This window comes from Maylandia zebra, linkage group LG9, assembly GCF_041146795.1.
Source record: "Maylandia zebra isolate NMK-2024a linkage group LG9, Mzebra_GT3a, whole genome shotgun sequence".
Taxonomy (NCBI): Eukaryota; Metazoa; Chordata; class Actinopteri; order Cichliformes; family Cichlidae; genus Maylandia; species Maylandia zebra.
The window spans coordinates 18,663,366-18,684,134 of NC_135175.1; the positions used below are offsets into that span (position 1 = coordinate 18,663,366).

General features: G+C 41.4%; 1 protein-coding gene across 3 annotated transcripts in view; it reads right to left on the reverse strand.

Annotated features, from left to right (window-relative positions):
- Window positions 1-1,477: 1,477 nt before the first annotated feature.
- The window catches only part of sema5a (sema domain, seven thrombospondin repeats (type 1 and type 1-like), transmembrane domain (TM) and short cytoplasmic domain, (semaphorin) 5A), a 167,853-nt gene continuing 148,561 nt past the window's right edge, over window positions 1,478-20,769 (reverse strand). The window contains exons 17-23 of one of the 3 annotated variants that reach the window (XR_191067.4): window positions 14,625-14,834; window positions 12,394-12,564; window positions 12,053-12,208; window positions 8,965-9,009; window positions 8,086-8,297; window positions 4,076-4,336; window positions 2,795-2,915 (exon numbers count right to left, since the gene is read on the reverse strand). Coding sequence is in view for 2 of the 3 variants with exons in the window: in XM_004546589.5 (XP_004546646.1) it covers window positions 2,796-2,915; window positions 8,086-8,297; window positions 8,965-9,009; window positions 12,053-12,208; window positions 12,394-12,564; window positions 14,625-14,834 (914 nt within the window). In the remaining variant the exon portion in view is untranslated. Of the gene's footprint in view, window positions 2,916-4,075; window positions 4,337-8,085; window positions 8,298-8,964; window positions 9,010-12,052; window positions 12,209-12,393; window positions 12,565-14,624; window positions 14,835-20,769 lie in introns of all 3 variants that reach the window. The other 2 variants (XM_004546589.5, XM_076888111.1) reach the window with 2 other exon arrangements.

Genomic DNA, 20,769 nt, shown 5'->3' on the forward strand with positions numbered 1-20,769 from the left:
TTTTTTGCAAACGGGAGCTTTCTGTATAATACTGGTGACGCTGAGCACGTTTCCAAGGCTACCGTCTGTCGGGCAGTCAGGAATGTTACAGTTGCACTGAAACGTCTCCTGTACTCGTTTGTGGTGTTCCCCGGTCATAGACCCACAAGATTTATCAAAGAGGGATTCCACAAAATTGCAGGTATCAGGATGAACGAAACTTAATTCATGATGTGGTGATACTTGAACTACTACTTAAATGTTACATTTATTTTCACGGTTCCCAGGTGTGATTGGCTGTATAGATGGCACTCACATTCCAATCATTGCTCCTTCAGTAAATGAAGGAGACTATGTGAACAGGAAGTCTTTCCACAGCATTAATGTACAGGTACATAGTTCCCTGTAGCATTTCAAACTAACAAATTATTTCATTATAGTAATGGATGCTAATTTGTGTTCTCTGCACTGTGAAGATCATATGTGATGCTGCCAACATTATCACAAATGTGGAAGCCAACTGCTCAGCCTCTGTGAGTGGTGGTGGTGGAGGACCCCCACCTGTTTTTCGGGCCTCCGCTTTTTTTTCTGTTGGCTATAACGGGTCACATTTGAGCATACAGAGTAAGCAAATATGTACTTGTAATGTGCTCAGATAATTTCAATAAGTGCTTACAGAGGGGAAATTAATGTAGCCTCTAACTGCAATTGATTTACATCGGACAAACAGACCAAGCACTATGGCTCATAATACAATTACACCTTACCTGTTTGGACTATATTTTTATATTTCATTTTTACTTGCTGCCAGGAACGTTTGGGGCCTGTTGGGTTGCACCTGCGCTCAAATCACATCACAAAATAAAATGTATAAAATAAAAAATAAAATAAAATATAATAAAATAACGTGTTAAATGGGTGGAAATCCCTAGATCAATGTTTAAATTAACACTCACGCATTGACTCTGTCGGCTATGTTTTGCCATGCATGCTCCCTTTCTTTTGCAGCTGAGGCTGTGTTACTTTTTTTCCGCAAAATTAGCATGTTATCGGCATATGCTGCCATCAGAATTTCGGCCTCAAGCGCTGTAAAATACATTGACCGCGCCTTCTTTCCCTCCGTCTCCATGGTGACTCGCTTAATCTGTGCTCCACTAATCAGGGCTTTATGTATCCTCGTGCGTGCGCTTAACTTGGGGTTAAAGCAACTCCGCGTTGACTGAACTAATTGTTATCAGCCTTTCTGAAACCGAATATTCCGAGTTGGACAGTTCGGGGTTACTCAACCCTGAGTATCGTTTTTCACTCTGAGTTTTCTAAACCGGCTTCCTGAAATAGGGCCCTGGTTGGGAATAGCAGCTTTAAATAATCTGTTTTCTCCTCCTTATGTCATTCATTAGAGCCACACAGGTAATAAGCAGTCATGTGATGTATCGCTTTCACACTTTACAGATGAAACTGCAAGAAACTAAACGTGTATAATTCACACCTTGACAAGTTTGTGTACGAAGCAATTTTAATTTATGCACAGTAACACAAGCAAACATGTAAAAAGAGTTAGTCGCAACTAAACCATTGAATAACCTAATATTTGGTTATACACTCTGAACAGAAAGATCTCAACTTAATGATTGAATGTCATCTTACAGTATATGAGTAGCACTCCAGTTGGGTTTTCAGGAGAACAGTAGTTGCTACTTTGCACCATCTGTACAGCAAATGCCTGCTCTCACAAACACTTAGCTCAGAAGCCAAAGAATAATAATGAGCACTATCAAAATTCAAAAACATTTTTTTTACAAAAAATATATAAAAAGTACAATGACGAGGACGAAACTTGATGCAGGCTGAAATGAATACTCCCAATTACTTGCCAGAACGTACATAAACCTTTTTTTTTTTTTTAAAGGAAAATGTTCTTTTAACACTTGAGACACCGAATAAATGTATTTAGAAAACCCGCAGACAGGGGATTCAAATTGAACTTCCTGTACAAAACAAACAAAGAAAAACATGTAATCTTTAAAAGCAAAATGAAAAAGAGAAAATAATTTTACATTGAAAGTTTAAACACTTCTAGCTGCTAGAGGAACGAAAAGCAAACTAAAGAAAAACATGGACAAACTTGACCACAGACTTCAAATAACTACATCCTGATTCTGGGGCTGGGGGTAGATATTGATCTGCCTGGAGACTGCTGCTGCAGTAAAGCCACCAGGCATCACCGCAGCCTTTGTTTTTTTTATGACATCCAAAACCAGCCCTGAATCTAAGCCCAGCAAAAAACCCCAAAAATCAAAATGCCCCCTACACCATGGAATGCGATCGATCATGCAAAATCAAACCGAAAGGCAGAGAAAACACATCAGATGAAGTCATGCAAAGCAATTTGTGGTTATTTCCAATCATTACAAATACAGGTCTGTTTTAGAGGCGTCACAGGAAAGTTAAAAGGGATACGGTTCCCAAAGTCTCGTTGACGTGAGTTCTTCTTTTTCCCTTCTTAGTTTTTTGTTGTTTTTTTGTTTCTTTTGTTTTTGTTTAATCCACATCAGGAAATCCAGTTGTCTATTTCTCAGTAAGAGTCAAGGCAAGATATACCCCCAAAACATTGAGCTTTCCAAGTGTACCTCAAGGCACCTGAGAGAAAGTGGGGATTTCCCTCTGTTGGCAACACTGTGTGTCTGTGTTTAATTACATACCAGCTGCCATAGAGTCTCAGAGTGGGCTTGTCCCACGCGTGGTGTGACGAATCTCAATACAAAGCACAAAGAAAAGAAAAAAGTCAGATTTGATGATAAGGTAGGTGTCGAGGGTTAATAGTCATCGTAGGTGTTGAGGTCGGTGAAGTATGCATTGGTATAGGTCTTCCCGGCAAGCTGTGGGTTGAAATACTTATTTCTTTCCTCCAGAATCAGATTGTTTTTGTTGAAGGCCTGTGAACATAAGAAGAAAAAAGAGAAGAAGGAGAGAAGGAAGGAAGCTGAGTCAGTACGGACTTGTTTCCGACGCATGGATCGAGTGATTATTCAGCCCAGATGGCAAGGTAAAAGCAAATCCATCTAGCAACCCTCCCCGAAATAAAAAAAGGGAGCAACACAAATCAATGAGGGGCTGCTCAGTGAATGAAACATACTTTCCACAGTGCAAGGTCAAAGCATTTGCAAACAGGCTGGAAAAATGATAAGCCACCACAGGGCTAAATTATTTTGATGCGCATCCGTATGTCCACCTCTGTCATCTCTAATACACAGCATCAGCAGTTTTTATGGCCCTTGGATTGTTGGTCCTCAGGACAATCTAAGCCATAAAAATTGATCATGTGAGAGTCACTTTTCTGTTAAACAATAAGGATGAGCCATGGGGGCATCTTCTCTGTCCCCGCGTGACATGGTAAACATGGAGTGATGCCTCTGATGTGGTGCTCAATACAACATCAGCAATTTGGCAAATAGATGTGTTCATTTCCAGTCTGCTGTAGTGGAGTGTGTGCTGGGAGTCCCTTGGGGGCAACTGTAATTGAACACTTGATGATGCTGCGTTTGCAGCTGATGGATGCTTCCGACTGACACTGATAGGGAACAAGTGTGCCGGACAAAAAACTCATATATTTTGCTTCATTCCCATTATGTGATTTGCACACAAAGGGAATGCAATCAACTCTCCTGCCGCCCCGGAGACGGTTATGTGTCTCTGCAGGTGGCCCCATGGCTGCTTTCAAACAGATGTGCTACGATACTTGTTAGCATCACCTACTTCATCTTGCCTTAAATGCTTTTAATTGGCTCAGGAGTGATTATATTTGTATGTATTTGTAAACAAACGTATCTTTAACTATAAAGTAGAATCAGTGAAAGAGAGGTAACAGAGGAGTTTAATAAAAGAACCCAACAAATCAAAACCATCAAGTAAGAAACAAAACAAGGAATACGGACACGGAAAGAAAAAAACATGCACATGGAGGCGCTTTTAAGAGAAACATAAAGATGGGATACACTGCCTTCTCACAAGCTGCGAAGGAGAAGGGAGGGTTTCGTGATGGCGGGATGAAAAGGGTCTGAGCAGAGAAAGAGAAACTAGAGTACTGTACTCCAACCTGCCACACACAGGAAGAGCCACAGGAAGTGGAGGGGCGGGGCACGGTGGGGAACAGGATGTAGCAGTAGTAGTAGCAGTAGCAGAAGTAGTAGTGGTTTGGGTCAAATTGCTGTTGGGGGGGAAGAGTCAAAAGGCGAGATGTTGTAGAGGTCAGTGGTTAGTAGAAAATCTCCAGTCCACGCATAGACACCCCCATATTAGAAGAGAGAGGCTGGTGCATGGCGGGGTCGTCCAAGGGCAAGAGTACCGACACATCTGGCTGCAAGGAGGAGAGGAACGGGCAAGAGTCATCTCAGAGAAACCCTAAGGCCATATTCTGTTTTACAGGAAGCCTGGAAATATGATACACTGTACATAAAAGTGCAGCTTAACGGTGAGCGTTGCGATCATAAACTATACAGCTGGAAATACTCCAGGACACCGGTATGAAGTGTGTCTGTGATACACTGTGCATAATAACAACAACGACAAATGCATCATCAACATCAGGATCTGAGCCAAATCTGCTAAAATACGACGTCAGGTGTTCACGAGTCCTTCCTGTACACACCTAAAAGAAGCATGTTATGGTTTTGCACACTTAATGGTTGAAAATTCACTGCAACATCTGAACTGTTTAGGCCCACAGAGAGAGGGCTGGAGGCAGAATGTGCTTCTGGAAAATCACACATTATTCAATTGTCAGGCACCTCCTTTTGTATTTTCGCATGGAGTGTCTATATTCATATCCTCCTCTATCTGCAACTGCTCTAACTGAATTATGCTCTGTGCTCCTGACTCTAATTGCATGACAGATGAAGCTCCTCACACCTTCATTTTGCAACGAAATAACATTCAGAGAAGTTTGCTTCGAGCCAGCGGATCTGTTCACATTCTGACAGTTATACAAAACATTTTCATAACTGTGAAGTGGTTTTGCAAACAGAGATCCAGGTATTCACTTAGTTCATAATATAGACAGTTTCTGATAGTGAATGTGCCCCCTGATGGTGTACAGCATCAAAAAACCTTTGCAAAGGAACGCAAAGCTGTTAAAAAAGTGCTTATTTATCTGGATTCCTGTAGTATCATACTGACTGTTCAACTCCTGAAGATAAAGATGTTCAAATAACTGTTCACTAAGTCCTCCCTCACAATAGTCACAACCTGATCACAGCTAACCAGCTAATCACAGGAGGTATGCCAATCATAGACTGTAATCCAAACACGGATGAAATATCAATTCCCTCTAATGGCCAGCAGGGGGTGACTTTTCTAGTTACATAAAAAAGTCAATAAAACACTATCACTTTATTTGTGACCTATGCAAACACTTGAATCTGTGAGTCTATGGCTTCAAATACTAATTTCAAGTCTTATTTAATACAGTATGGTGCTTATTTTTTAGAACAGGGATATTTTGTGATTAATAAATTGCTAGCTTATGAATGTTGTTTTTCTCAGTCAAACCCATCCCCTAGGCTTCAAAATATTTCACAAACCTGTGAGTGACCATGTTGATCTTATATCCAGTCTATAGTGGAATAACCTTTGGATATTTCAGCATTGGAAACCAGTGTGTAGAACTGATACTTTTCATTTATAATGTCTACACGGTGAGATCTTTATTATTTTATTAGAGGCATCTGGAGGTTTTCGTAATTTAGATTTAACATTTAGATTTAATGTTTAACATTTAGACTTAACGTTTAAAATTGTGTTTTAAATATGAAAAGTTGCAAATATTTTACTAAATGTTGTAAAAAATGACTTGAAAAAACATGTTTTTGGAAGGTTTAGAGCTAAATATGGAAAAATGTTGCCGTTAATTTCAGCATGTTTCACTTTACAAGCGACGCTCCATAGGTTTTTGAATAAAAAAAGCCATTGTTTAATATGAAATACTCTCTCTGATGTGTTTACGTATGTCTGAAATCAAGCTCTGAATGGTACACACAGGCGCTGTGTGCGTCAGTTTACAAACTCATAACCTCAGCCAGCAATACCTGAGACGTTATCACATGACCCAAACACAATGGTTCTATAATCATCCTCTATTGTGAAGTTAAAAGTGAATCCTGCAGTTTGAAAGAAAGTTTGAAAGAAGTTTTTAATGAGATGTCTATATGGGCATACAGAAGTCACCAATTTCCTATCCAGTCGTTAAGTGATGACGTGACGTATCCTACTTCTGGGCCTAAAGTAGGCTGCGTTTAATATGGCTTTTGTGTTGTTAACATGTTTAATGTTTTGTATTTTCTTCTATTTAATCTCAAAAAGCTCTTAAAACAGTCAGTGATCACTGTTGACCTCCCTCGGCTTTTATTACCGCTAATCATTTATTTAAGCTCAGTTTTTAAAATCTTAGGATGTAACTACAGCCCAGCCCATGCAGCAGTATATGAATGACTAACCTCCTATTGTGGATGGATTATCTCAGTTGTTCTCCTGGCTGAAGTTTGGTCCTTTTACAGCATCCTGCCATGCGATTACATTTGTTCCTGACCACTGAGAACACTCACGTTAACTTTTATCGAGTGGAAAAAAAGTTAGCTTGTTTATATTATGCTAACATAGCTGTGTCGCTAGCAGTCACGTAGCACATCATTACATACCAGCTAGCCAAACTTCAGTAAGCCTACAAACGTCACTGCTGTTTAGTTTTCTGTCTTCATTTATGTTGGAAGTGATAACAGAGCTGTACGTTTTAATTTGTTTCCAAAACCCCGCAGACAGGACATGCTATATTGTAGTTAGATAGAAGCTAGCGAGCTAACTTCCTGCTAACTTCTAACTCCGTTAAATGTCATAAATTCCGTTTTCATGGATGCCTGGATGTTAAACTCAATTGTTACACCTGGTAGAGCAGAACGCTGATCATTTTATTAAAGATGAAAGACTTTAGAGAGTTTTTCAACTCTCAGTAATGCCATAGTGATCGTTTGATATATGGACCTGCAGCGGAGTTTAGGCCCAGACACGGCTAGTGATGTCAGACTTAACGACCGGATAATCATCCTCTATTGTGAAGTTAAAAGTGAATCCTGCAGTTTGAAATGAATGCAAGCTACGCTGAAAAACAGATTAATGCTAGAACTAAATTACACTTTATTATACTTCAGACGCCTGGAAATGTGAAGCTGCTTTCGCGTGCGGGCCTGACATCGAGGACCTTTTTGTTTCAAAAAACAGCTACTATTTTTTGTACAGGCTGAACTGCAGTACATTTGCTAGGAAATGCTAGGAATGCTAATGCTAAAACTGTGTGCATCACTGGTTGACATGTTTACTTGAAACATAAAGTAGTACTAAAAACATTCCTTGTTTGTGCCAAAACAACAACTTTTACATCTAGAATAGCTGCCTATCTCTAGTGAGCTCCACTAGACTATCTTTTAAACCTTTAATAAAGAGCACCGGGAACCTGGAAAAGCCCAGCTGGAGTATGGGGTATCTGTGGACAAATAGTAATCAGCTGCCCAGTCTGGCAGTAAAGGCCTGATCTAGATGTGGATAAGAGGCTGCTTGTGCGTTGAGACTAGCTGGATCTCCTTCACTGGCTCTCACACATCTGACTTTCTGCCTGCACTTTAGGATGTAATAATGACACAAAGAAGCAGGCAAATGTCCAGATGCAAAGCCTCTTCACCGACTTCCTACTCGCTCTAATAAGTAATTGCACTTTTGTATGTTATGAGAAAGCAGTGTATGACCACTGACACAGAACAGTCGCACACTGAGACACACAGCAGAGGCACAGGGAGTGAGGATGAACGCACAGCTGCCTATCTGTTACACAACTAGAGAGTGTCTGAGCACGACAGGAGGTGGCGTGACAGTGAGAGTCATGCAGTAAGAAGTGCATTTAATCACAGCTGACACCCGGGGAAGAGGCAAACCGTTGCTCACTGACTCAGAGTGGGGACGTCAGCTGATTAAGTCAAACAGTAAGGAAATGTTGCCTGTAAATAGCTCGACGTTTGTCAAGCGTGACCCGCGGCGAACCCGGGGCAAATAAAGTCTACAGACCTTGATGGCTTCCACGGTGTCGTACTTGTCCAGTTTGTTGATGTGGTTGGTGATGCTGGTGTTGAGCGGCGCGGCTGAAATGGGATGGATGACGGTGGCATCGTGCGACTGCTGCTGGTAGCGCTGGCAGTACGAGTAGACCAGCAGGGTGACCAGACAGCCAAGAATGGAGCTGCTGAGCCCCACGGCAATCATGTGGAAGAGGTTGAAGTCTGGAAGGAGAGCGAGAGGCTGCGGGTAATTCTCTGCTGATTCAGACGGCAGAAGCGCAATTGAAGCAGCAATTCATACGGTAACCACGGAGTGTCTTACAGTAAAAAAGACCCTTCTGTATCGCTGAAGAAAATAGATAATCTTTTGTTGCTGCTATTTTTTCCCCCCTTCTTTGTTTTGTGCAAGAAGAAAACAATCTGTCACGGAGATGACATGCTCTGTTTACACACTGTGTGCACGAGAAAAGAAGATTAAAGAAAAAATATAAACGCTTAATAGATGCTATTTGCTGTACCCTTTGCAACACTGTAACAGCTATTAGCAGCTGATAATAGCAAATGAGTCATCATTTAAGTACTCACTTAACCTTAGTCTTAACATAATAATACATTTAGAATTTGATGAGTGCTCAGAATATGATAGTTTGAAATTAGAGCTTTATTTATGGCAGAAAATAAGCATTAAAAAAAAAAAGCTAACATAAGATCAGCTCTGCCCACCTTCTTCTTTCCTGCTTCTTGGATGTATTTACTTGAGAGTTTCAGTGCGGCTAAGCAGGATTGCAAAGCTATCTTGTTGCCCATGATACTGTACGTGTTTTCTGCCAGGTGCTATATCCCCCCTCTCTGTATCTCACCCCCTCTGTCACACACACATATAAATTACCTCCACAGCGCCTCTCCTCCTGACTGGAGCGTGCGATCGAGACTTCTGGCAAAGGAAAAAGAAACAACAAGAAAAGGCAGAAGTATCAGGGATACAGCCAAACACATATACTCTCCCCTGTTAGCATGACAAAGTGAATCCTTGAAGGTGAATGTGGGGATGAAAGCTGCGCTCAATACGGCACAGATTATCGTGAAAAACTCCACAAGCTAATCACAGCTGTGGCACCTGGAGTGGTTTATGAAAAGTATCAGCTCCCATTAAAGGAAATGAAGTACAAGACATTGCTAATGAACCCTAATGGACTACCTTTCCCATAAAATGGGATGGATGATAAGGTATAAAGGCAAATGGGCAATTCTACAAAGATCTGTGAAGGTACTCGTGAGTATTATACGCCTGCTAATTAATACAGAAAAGGTTACAAATCCATGTTTCAATCAAATGTTTATTCTGTCTGATAACTAATGATCCCTGAAGTTTCTAGACCCGGGGACTTTACTCGTGAATGGGTAGCTTTTGCAGACGCAGCCGTCCCAGTGTTCCCTGTAACACAATGTGAATAACATCAGCACAAGAATCCTCAGATAAAGGGAGAAGTTTCACTGATCTCCGTGTAGCAGAGATCGATACTTTTCTGTGTCTCACATTACTGGCTGTCGATAGGGAGATGCCTGTCTAAGCAGATGTCAATACTGATGGTGTGTGCGTGAGATAATGTGCATGTGGTTTTACAGTAAGTATGCTGAGGTTTTAAAAGGAAAGGATTTTCCTAACTTCTTAAAGCTCTGTAAAAACCTCCCTCTCATAATCATTTAACCCCTCGGTTCAGGAAACATCTTAAGATGTTTCCAACCACCATGAGTTGTTCTTAGGCGCATTAGCCATTTTTCTCTTCTGTCTTACTTCCATCCCATATCATGTTTGCTTTCTGCACCCATTGATCTTGTAAATTCTCTTTTGTGTCTTGCTTTTTTGCACATATTTGTGACATGACTTGCAATGCAACGTGTATGGCACTTTAATCAACTTCAGTTGTTTTCAAATGTGTTGCATATGCAAACTTGATTTGATTACTCTCAGCTTAATCCTATCTCTAAATCAAAGTAGGATTTTATCAACAATAAATAGACATTATTTTCATTTCATTTCATTTATTTATTTCACACTTGGAAATACAAGCTAAAATGGTTTTTAACCGGGATGAATGATCATCAACTAACCAGTTTGAGTTAGTGGGGTTACATTAAGCCCTGATTCAGAATACCCTCTGCTAATGTCGCAGCTTTGTCCTGTTCTTTGTTTTTTTATCAGTCGACAGGTAGCATTGAACTTGCCAACACAGAGCAGTCTGAAATCACACCTCTCTCTAGGACTGCCCAGCTTTAGGCTGCAATAAAAGAACAATGTGTTCCTTCATTTAGTGTCATCTAAATGGATCATCAGCTTGTGAGATTGCTGAATTTCCATTGAACATGCAGTTTTAATGACAATACACAATAAGTAGAAATCAAAGGCTATGTTAAGAACTCTTGAAAACATAAAAAGCTGATTGAAGAATAACCAGTTATTTTCCTGATTAGGACAATAATTTTTGGAAGATGAATCTCATTATTTTCAATATTTTAAACCTATAAAACGACCATCTAAATGAAAAGGTGCCACTGCTTTGGGTAGCTGTAGCTGTAAATTGATGGGACGGACTTCTAAGATTGCCCTTAGACAAAGAGGGCGGGATGTATTTGAGTGTATCCTTGAGACAAGTCCCAAAGCACAACAATACACCAAACAATTAATATGCTGCTGTGCTGCTGACAAGAATCTAATCAAGGTTTACTGAATGACAGCAACTTATAGTACAGTAAAATTAGTCTTTATTCTAACTACTGAGTCCTGTCCTATTTATGGGGGTCTATCTATGCATGATAAACATGAGTATTTTTGAATTGGGAGAGCAGAAACAGCTAAAAATCAAGACTGAACCTGAGAAAGGTAGTCAAATAAAATATAACTGCAGCTTATAAGCATGCCTACACACAAGCCTACCTAATATTAGATCTCGACTGATAATAATAAAGTGATACTGAAACTTCTGTCGTGCACGTATAGATTCTGTCGGTGAAGTTACGTATATTAAATAAACCTCAAAGGTGAAGACTCCTACAAACAGCTGTGAGCAAAACACAAAATGTCTTCTCCTATTTTTTTAACCTGTAGTACATTCAATGGCAAGAGAAGACATCTACTGTTATTTGATATGAGATTTGTTTAGGCAGCCTGAGACTGTGAGACGGAGCCTGACGGTGGGCGTCTCTGCAAGTTGGCAGCCCCGGTGAGCAGTTAGCTCCCTGTGTGCAATCAATAACGTCTATCTTATTTTCTTGTACCTAACATTCTGCTCAACTATTTTGAATTGACATTTAAGAAGTTGTTAATAAGTTGTTCACAAGTGGCAAAAACACTCCCACACGCTCTTGCCTTAACAGTATAACTATTCTCATTAGGAAAGAGCTTTCAACATTAAAGGTAATATCATTATTATGGAAACACCACATACAGAGAGGCAAGCAAAAATACCTCATTGACCGGATACAAACAGCATGCAGGAGCAATTTCTTCCATTTGAGAAATGCAAAACTGCTTGTGTAAGTGCTTTCTGCATGGCCTGACAAGACTCATAGGCTCATAATGAAACTAATACGGCAGCAGGATTGCTGGAATGGGTGGAGGGACTGCCCTTAAGTGTAGCACCCGAGTTCACGCCCCCACCTAATCACCTGCCGTACTCAAGAGTCCTTGAGCAAAATACTTATAACCCCAACCATCCACGAAAGCGCTGCCCTGTCGCTGAACCTGACCTCTGACACGAGACGGGTCCCTTAGAGGGATCAATAACGCATTTCATTATCATGGGATTCTTGCAAATGAACTCAATTGCTGCTGTGGGCATATGGTGGTGGGTAGTGAAGAGCGTGTGCGTGTGTGTGTGTTTAAACTTGTGTGTTAGGTCATGCATGATTGCCCAAGATTTTTCTACACAGGAAGGAAGGAAGGAAGGAAGGAAGGAAGGAAGTGTGTGTGTGATCACCTGGTATAAAATTGGAGTCAGGAGAGCACGGCCTGGTCTCGCTGCTGTTTCCTAAGCACTGGTTTCCAGTGGGGAAAAGGACATCACAGTGACGCACACGCAGCTGGGCGCCGCTGGAGTCACAGTGGGACCACTCTGACCAGCTGGACCAGCTCTCTGGAAACGGCAATGACAGCAAACCTCACACACAGCCTGCCCGATGGGTGTATGTGAGTGTGTGTGCTGCACTGGATGAGTATTTTAGTGGTGCATTGGGTGCCCTCTGAGGGGCTCAAAGAAACTAAAGAAAATAAACAATGAGCCTGTGTAGCTGCTTATCTTTAAGGTGTGTGTGTGAGTACCTGGACAAGGCTGCGTGTTGCACAGTGCCTCCTCAGTGTGAAGACCCAGGCAGATGTCCCCACCGTAGGCTGGCAGGGGGTTGCTGCAGGTTCGTGTTCTCATGTAGTGACCCCCTCCACACGTCACTGAGCACTTGGACCACGAAGACCAGCATGACCAGCTGCCGTCCACTAAACCGGGGATATCAGTGGCACATTTTTAATATAAATGTGAGGTGATATTACAAAGGCAGCAGGAAAGAGTCACTAAATTCTGCTGTTTCTGGTTTTCTAATAAAACGGTTGCTAAAAATGAGGGTTTTCATATCTCCGAGTCCTTTAAAACAGACAGTTTCAATTGAAGTCACTCTAATCCATTTTGAAACACCAATGATTGATACACACGTACGAGGCACGGAGAACATGTGCTTGTGTCTTGAACTGAAAGAAGCTGGGCTTCACCCAGCTGTTACAGCAAAGGCCTGACCTCCCTAAACCGTTGGAATAACACTCTCTCCTGTGATTAATAAAGATAAATGAAGCATCACAGTCCGCTGCATGGCTTCTCTCTTCGTGTGATGCCAAGCCAAACAACAGACATTTAAAAGACATGAATATTCAGGCTATCAGAGAAGACGTGCTGCATAAATAGGTGGATGAATGGAGAGAACGAAGAGAGGGAGAAATAAAAGGAGAGGAATAAAGAGAGCAATAAAAATGGTGTAATCTTTACACATGAATCACAGCAGACGCAAATATCCTTTGCCAGTCATCTGGATAAAACCTCACTTCATTGTAGCAGAGAGAAATCCCCTTTTCGATTGCTTTTAAAGACTTGGAGATGGCTGGCAGCGCTGTGCAGGTAATTGAAGTTGCCGATGCTTTTTGTCATCTCGGTGTAATTTCTCTATCACAGAGTGACACATAAGTCGATCCCTGGCCCTCGATGACGGATCGTCTCATCTCGGGTGCAGACTCAAGAAAAACCTGGATTCATTTGTTTCCAAAGCAGATGGATTGTAGGCATTGCGCTTTACCCCCCGTCTCCTCTGCTCCTTCACAGCAAACTAACCAAAGGAGGATTAAAGTTGGTCTTCCAGCCTGGCTTGGATACCTCGAAATAATATCTCACTTTGAGAGGGGTGCTAATTGAGTGTGCATTAGTATTCATTGCTGCTCAAGTCGTTTCCTTTGGGGGACAGGAGCGCAGAGCTGTTCATCAACATGTTGTAGCTGTGGTATTATTCCAGTCAACGTCCCAGAAAAAAGTGTACTACGGTACATGTATTAACGCAGTGCAGGAAAATCAAAGCACATTCACCCAACGTTTCACTCAAGGGCCGAGCACCTGTGGCAACCTTCCTCCAGGAGAAACCAAATCAGATTCTCTGAGATCCATCCAAAGTCCTCATCTGAGCTCGCAGCTGATAACAGCTTACCCTATTAGCGAGAATGGTCAAGCTGTTGAGGAGCTGAATGGTGTCTGCTTTCACTGAATGAATTAACAGGCTGTAAAAATAGTATAGATGGCCATTCACTCTCTTGTCTCTTTTGCTTGCTTGCAGCCTGGCAGCAGTTATGAAGACAGATCGCGGGTGTAGAAGACGATGCGCCGATCCGGGCTTTTAGCAAGATAGCAAAGCCGTTCTCCAGGGGGGCTTGATTAATAATCATCCAAGACAACGTCCTGCTTGTCTGCTTACCGCCTTTGCAGGATACCAGGTGTGCTTTATGCCAAACTAAGCAGTGGATTTCCATTTAAACAGCTTACTTTCCTTGTCAGACAGAGTATTCTTTTAATTAGAAAGCTTCCTCTTGCCGTCTTCCACTAGAGGAGTGTTGAAAATGCATTGTCTCAGGGCTTTTCACAACAAAATAAGGCCTCCCATAGCTGGCAGCATAATTACCCAGGAATGTAATTACACAGTGGAGCGCCACAGGGATTGTCTCTTTGATTCTTGGCGTAAATTGAGGTCTTCGTCACACCTCTTATCTGCAACTGATTTCTTTTGTGGTTCCTGATAATTTGGTCAGTGATTTTGTCTTTGCACTTCTTATACATTAATCACACGAAAAACCCGACCACAACAAAAAAGCCGAAGCCCGAGTATCGTGTGGAGGAGTGTGTGTTTAAATGTGTGACTGAAAGTCTTTTTTCTTTTTTTAAATCGATGCATGCCTTTGTTACTATAAAATTAACTGAAATCCTCTCATGTATTTAACTGTACAGAATATGTTTGTGGATTTCTTACCTGGACAAGGGGTAATGTTACATTCTTGGTACTCCTGTGCCGGCCCCAAGCAGGTCTGACCTCCATAACGGGGCTCTGGGTTACTGCAGGTCCTCTTTCTGCTTCGGATTCCCCGGCTGCAGTCTCTGCTGCACTGAGACCAGGAACTCCAGGATGACCAGGCACCGTTTACCGTGTGGCTTGAGATCCTCCCCAGACGAAGCACTTCTCCTAAACAACACATGCAAGTGTGACAAAACTCTCATCAGTATCTAAAATTGTGGTATTGTTAGTGTTTCTCATTAATGAGCACTGCTGTTTGCAGGAAGAAAGCAGATGGCTGTTCTCACTTACTAGCATCAATGTGCGCATCTATTTTCAACAGCAATAAGCGGGCAGAGAGTCAATAACCACTCTTGACAACAGTGTATGTGCCTTTACTATTAAAGTTGGGAGCTACAAGCTTTAGCTCAATTTGTGCTGAAAGAGTCTGGACCACTTCCTGGCTTGTGGTGTTTTTCAATGACTTTCTGCTGTAAAGCAATTTGAGGGATTTCATCAAATGATAGGAGCTTCTAAAGGCTGTCAGTCTTAGTGTGCTGTCTCAAACAATGAGTCAGGAGCACAGATGCCAGTTTATCCATTCCCACTAATGTGTTTGAGTAATGCAGGTAGCATGGATCCAGGAATGCTGGTATCTTTTTTTTTTTGGGTAGGTTAGTCCCCCAAATCTGAGCAAACAGATTTGCTGATACCTGAAGGTAGAGCTGGGCGATAGAACGATAACGATATGTATCGCGATATAACTTTTACTCGATAGAGAAATTAAGCTATCCCGATAGACCTCGCTGCTCCAAATTAAGTAGCGCAGAGCCGAACCAATCACAGCCGCAGCGTCACGTCGCGTGACTTGTTACTTACAGCACAAGTGCCAAGCCGCACGTGTGTTTGTTTGGGAAGCAGCCAGCGGGTAATGGAGGAAATGAGTGTGCCGACTAGAAAAATCAACCGAGCGTGACCGAAGAGAAAACAGATGATGGTTCCAACGCCGGAGAGATTGTCAAACGGAAGAGCCATAGAAGTTCCATAGTGTGAAGGTATTTCGGCTATTTCAAGTCTGACAAAAAACAGAGTAGCGTGCACTGTAAATTGTGCCGAAAGCAAGTCTGGAAATACAATAAACTGGTGCATGCGTCACACTGTGCGCCACGTTATTGTTTCGGTGAAAAGAATTTCTACAATACTGTTAATTCTACTCTCTGCAGTGTTTAAATGCTTACATATACACACAGTTACTGTCCCTCCACACATACGACTCGGTTCTGCTTCTGTGCCCCAGCTTTGTTTACTTTTTCCCACCGAGGCTTCTAGACTTCTGATTGGCCAACATTTCGGCACGGTTAGGAATCTAGCGCCACCTGCTGCTTTGGCATGTTCATAGCAGCGTTTTTCCTTCATTTCTGCCTTTATGTGTGGACGGGATTATTTTTTAAAACGAAAACGGAAAATCTCCGTTTTCACAAATACCCGTGTACGTAGCCTCAGTCTCTGACTGGAAGCGCTAATTCGTCATTCGGCTTTTGTCAGACTAAAGTAACTGTTAAAACTGTTTGAAAAGCTCAGCTATACAACAAGGAGAGATTGAGAATTTCCTTTTAGTTCTCAGTTTATTTGATATTGAAAAAAGTTAGTCAGTTTTGTCTGTTCTTCTGTAAAACAAACTAAGATTTATTTTTAGAATTAATATTTTGTTTCTAAGTGGAATTGACAATTTAGTCTGTTTCGTTTGTTCTATTTTGAAACTTAAATGCTTTAGCGGCTGCCTTTTGTGTGGTTTGCAATATTTGCCTTTATTTATCTGAAAAAGTCTCATGTTCCTTAAGTACATCTACCCTGTTGAACTTATTATGGGAAATAAATATTTAAATAAAAACAAGCTGCTGATTATTTCACATTTTACTTGTGAGCAACGGCACATTTAAATCTTACAAATATAGTTATTTGGCTTATATCGTGATAGATATCGTTATCGCCTGAAATGAAAAAAACATATCGTGATATGAAAAAATCTCATATCGCCCAGCTCTACCTGAAGGATGATTATTAATTATAGTTCTTATGATGCCAACTCTATATGATGTCATCAATTAGCCTGTGATGTCCTGTTTGGAAGACTCAAATCTGTGATTTTGGTGATTTTAAACCAGACCAGAAGGCTGTATCTGAAAGTAAAGCAGCAGTAAAACAGTTAGTTGTTAGTCCTACTCTGATTTATTGTCTGTTTTACTCTACATGACACCATCATTTACAAATAGACATCATGCTCTAACAGATAGGGAAACTAGCAATTAAAATCACGAACTAAAAAGTTTTACTGAGGTCATAAATGAAGTGAGAAGTAGTGATTCTCCATAGATTTGGATCCAATTTGTCTTGTTTGTGCAGCCAAAGGAGACGGTCATAAGAAAGATTGCAGATTTAAGGCACTTTGATATTAGCATCACTTTTCATCTTTAACATACAGTCTCCAGTATTTCTCTACACATACAATGCAATTAGGTACAACATATTAGGTGTTGTAGTCGCTTTAAATCAACAGTATTGGTAATTACCAAAATGTTTTTTTTTTATCATGGTTAATCCACCGTTATGTGCAAGCTCTTAAACTGAAGTAATATTTGTAATGCTAAAATCCAAAATTTGTTCTTATCCATGACTTTTCAAATGCACTAATTTATAAAAGAAACAGAAACACATTAAAGCACATTATGATTTTTTATTTTATTAAGATGCCAAATCACAGTTATTTCCTTGCATCCCTGAAGAGAAAAATTAGTTTTAGTGTTTGAATGCTATGCTTGATTAATTTCTGAGTTCTTAGGGAAGTCCAGCGTGGCGGCTCACGTCTAGGCATAAAAAAATGTGAATTCAATTAGTTGTTTGTCTAATAAATGACACGTATTTATTAGTTTGAAACTTTTGACTTATTTTAAAGTATTTCTTATTTGTTTACTTTTATGACAGGTGCACAGAAAGTGCTGGAAGTTGTGTGTAGTTGCCTTCTTATTGGGACTTTGGTTGAAAAAGGTAAGTCATAAATCAGAAAGTAAGACTCAGGTGCCAAAAGGTTGTCACCAACTGCATCAGTATGTAACCCTCTGGTTTATGATCCAATATCTGTAAAACCAACGGCTGTCAGGGTCCTCACTCATTGCTAAAGCTAATTGGAAAATGGTAACTTGCAATACTAACACGATGACCACCGTAAACACTCCACCTGCTATAATCGGGATGTGCAAAGTCAGTGTGTGCCACACAAAACTCCTAGCATGACTCTGAGCAATGAAACTTTTAAACCTCTACAAACGCACATGCCACCAGAAATCAGCTACACAACATAACCCATGATTTTAATCTTCTCTTTAAAGATGGATTCAGCGAGAGCAGCATGCGCCCCGTCAACACGCGAACACGCTCGCTCATCAAACAACATCACTTGACTACTCTGTGTACTCTCATCTGGAATGAGTCGAATAGATGATTCCTAATGAAATATGAAACCCTAATTTCTACTAAACTGTAATTACCGCGCGCATTAATCAGCTCCTTGCTCTGAGAGAATGAGCAGAATGAGTGGAGAGAGAAAGCTTTTGGCATTTTTGAATGAAAAGAGCAAATTCGTCTGTTCGACTGAACGATAATCACTCAAACATCCGATGGAACTACAGTCACTGACCGAGCGCTCTTTTGATGATTCACTCCTTCAGAAAACTGTGCTGTGATTTTTATATTACTTTTTTTTCAGATAATAATGCAAATCTTCATTCAGTGCCTGCACCGGCATCATTCTGTGCTCCGTCTCGTTTTGCTCTTGCATTTAAATGAGCGCGAGGAGAGCGTATTAGGGCTTTTCACACAGACCGCAGATGCACATCTGGATCACGAATCTTAGCAATTCAAGCGTGAAACCTTCCTTTTGTGTCTGATTCTCCTCTTAATCTTTTGATTTTTCTTAATTATTATTATCTCATCTATTTTGCAGACGGCCTTTCTGTAACCTTCTCTTTCTCTCTTACTTCCTTTGCTATTAACCTCCTCCTACCTTTTGTCTTGCTGCTATCTCTCCGTCCTCCAGCCTGGCCTTGCTGTTTTGTCAGCATTGCTCTTTTCACTGACAGTTATCATGGCGCGACTGCTTTGTATTCTCAGGGAGAAGAGAGTGTGTTTACTTAGTGCAAATCCTCAACCTCTTCATAACTACGGCTGACCTTGGCGGTGCACAGGCTGACTCACCCTGGCGTCAAGATGGTGTGAGTGCTGACAGGCCCGTCGAGGGCTCAAGGCCCCCAGCTCTTTATCGATTCTGAGCAGGAAGTGGCATGGACAGTCCCACCTGGCAGTATGACCCATACTCTTTATCAGCCTTCAGTAGCCCGGTAGACTGGACCACTGCACCAAGGGAGATGGACTGCTTCACATTAATGCTTCTCATATGTGCAAATATGTAGGCACACATTACAAGAGCGCTGCAGTCAAGACACGCATACAATACAAGTATGTGCAAACACAGCCTTGGATTGTGTGTAACCCACAATACAGTATATATACACACACTGCACTTTGCTCCCTTTGCTTGTTTAAGCTTCTTGCCAGGGGCTGCTCTGATGTACTGTGCATATTGTTAACGCTACTTCACAGGAGCTGCCCTCCTGTCGCCAAAACAAACAGCTTGGTGCCCTCCTTATCAAATAGGTAGCGACTGGATCTATCGATCATCACAAGAACCACACACAGCCGTAGAGAATTAATCCTCACTCTCCTGACAGGCTAGGCTGAGCCAAAGCTAGGAAGGACACAGTGCAACATCCAATAGTCCCCACCGCAAAGAAACTAGGACATAAAAAAAGAGTTCCCTCCTCCCCTCGCTGAACCTCACACCCAGCTCAAAGGCAAATTGCACTGTAAACAAACTGGCGAAGTTATGTGTGTGTGGGATTATGGATGCTGCGAAAAAGAGCAATGGTGGATTTGTAAAAAAAGAAAAAAAATTGCGAGGCCGCGCAAACACGCAACGCCGTGCAATCGAATGCACCGTACAGTCAACTGTTAAGACAGAGATGGAGCTGAGATGACATCTGCAAACTAAAAAGACAACTCGGCTTCAAGATAGACAGATGTGAGAGGCAAACAGGTGGAAAACATTTGAAAAAAAGAAACTTTCAGTAGAGAAGAGAGATGAACTGTCAAGTTTTATCAGCACCAGAGTAAACCAAGACCACACTGGGAGAAAAGAGGAGAGGAGAAGTGCTTGTTCCAGCTTGTCCTAGATTCTGAACTGCACATTTACTCCCTATTACTCTTCCTCCCCCTCCGCCTTTACTTTCCATATCAGATCAGCAATGTGTCCCTGAGGAGGGACCCATTTCTTTCAATGTGTGTGTGCCTGCAAGTGTTTAGAAATGTATGGCCATTCGTACATATGGTACGAGTTGTAAAACCATAAAATTAGGGGCTCGGGCTGTTTGCAGCGGCACAACGTGGCCGTTTTACCTGTGCTGTCCTGACGTCTGCCGGGCGATGACTGACCCAGAAACCCCCTAGAGGAACACTCTCAAGGAAGAGGCAATTAAAGGTTTGTAAAAGTGCAATTAAAAAACCCACTCTTGAAGAGCGCGAGGAACGAGTGCACAAGTTCAGAAACACACACACACAGAAGAACATGGATTTAAATGCTAACTTGAAATAAGTAGACGGATTACTGAATGTACTAGAACGGGATGTTTCTGGAATTCACCTAAGTTGAATCCGGGGAGTTTGCCATGTTTTTATGAGGAGGATTAAAGACCCAACTTGCACCTTCAGAGAGCGGTGTCCTCTGCTGAAATACTGTCATCCCTACTTCCAGGTTTGATTACAGACTGATTTATCGGACTGAGGAGGTTTTATTCACGCTCTGTAATATTTAGGCTTACAAGGATACAAGGACTAAAAGCACATTATTCGACCTCCAGCATGTATAAACCACATTTATTTACTTTGTAGTGTTTGCAGGGTTTAACGTTTAAAGGGATTTCCAGGAGGTTAAACTTTATGGCTGAATTTCAGCGCCATTAACTTCATATCGTATTTAGTTTTCATCCCTGCCAACGTTTGAAATCCAAAATTT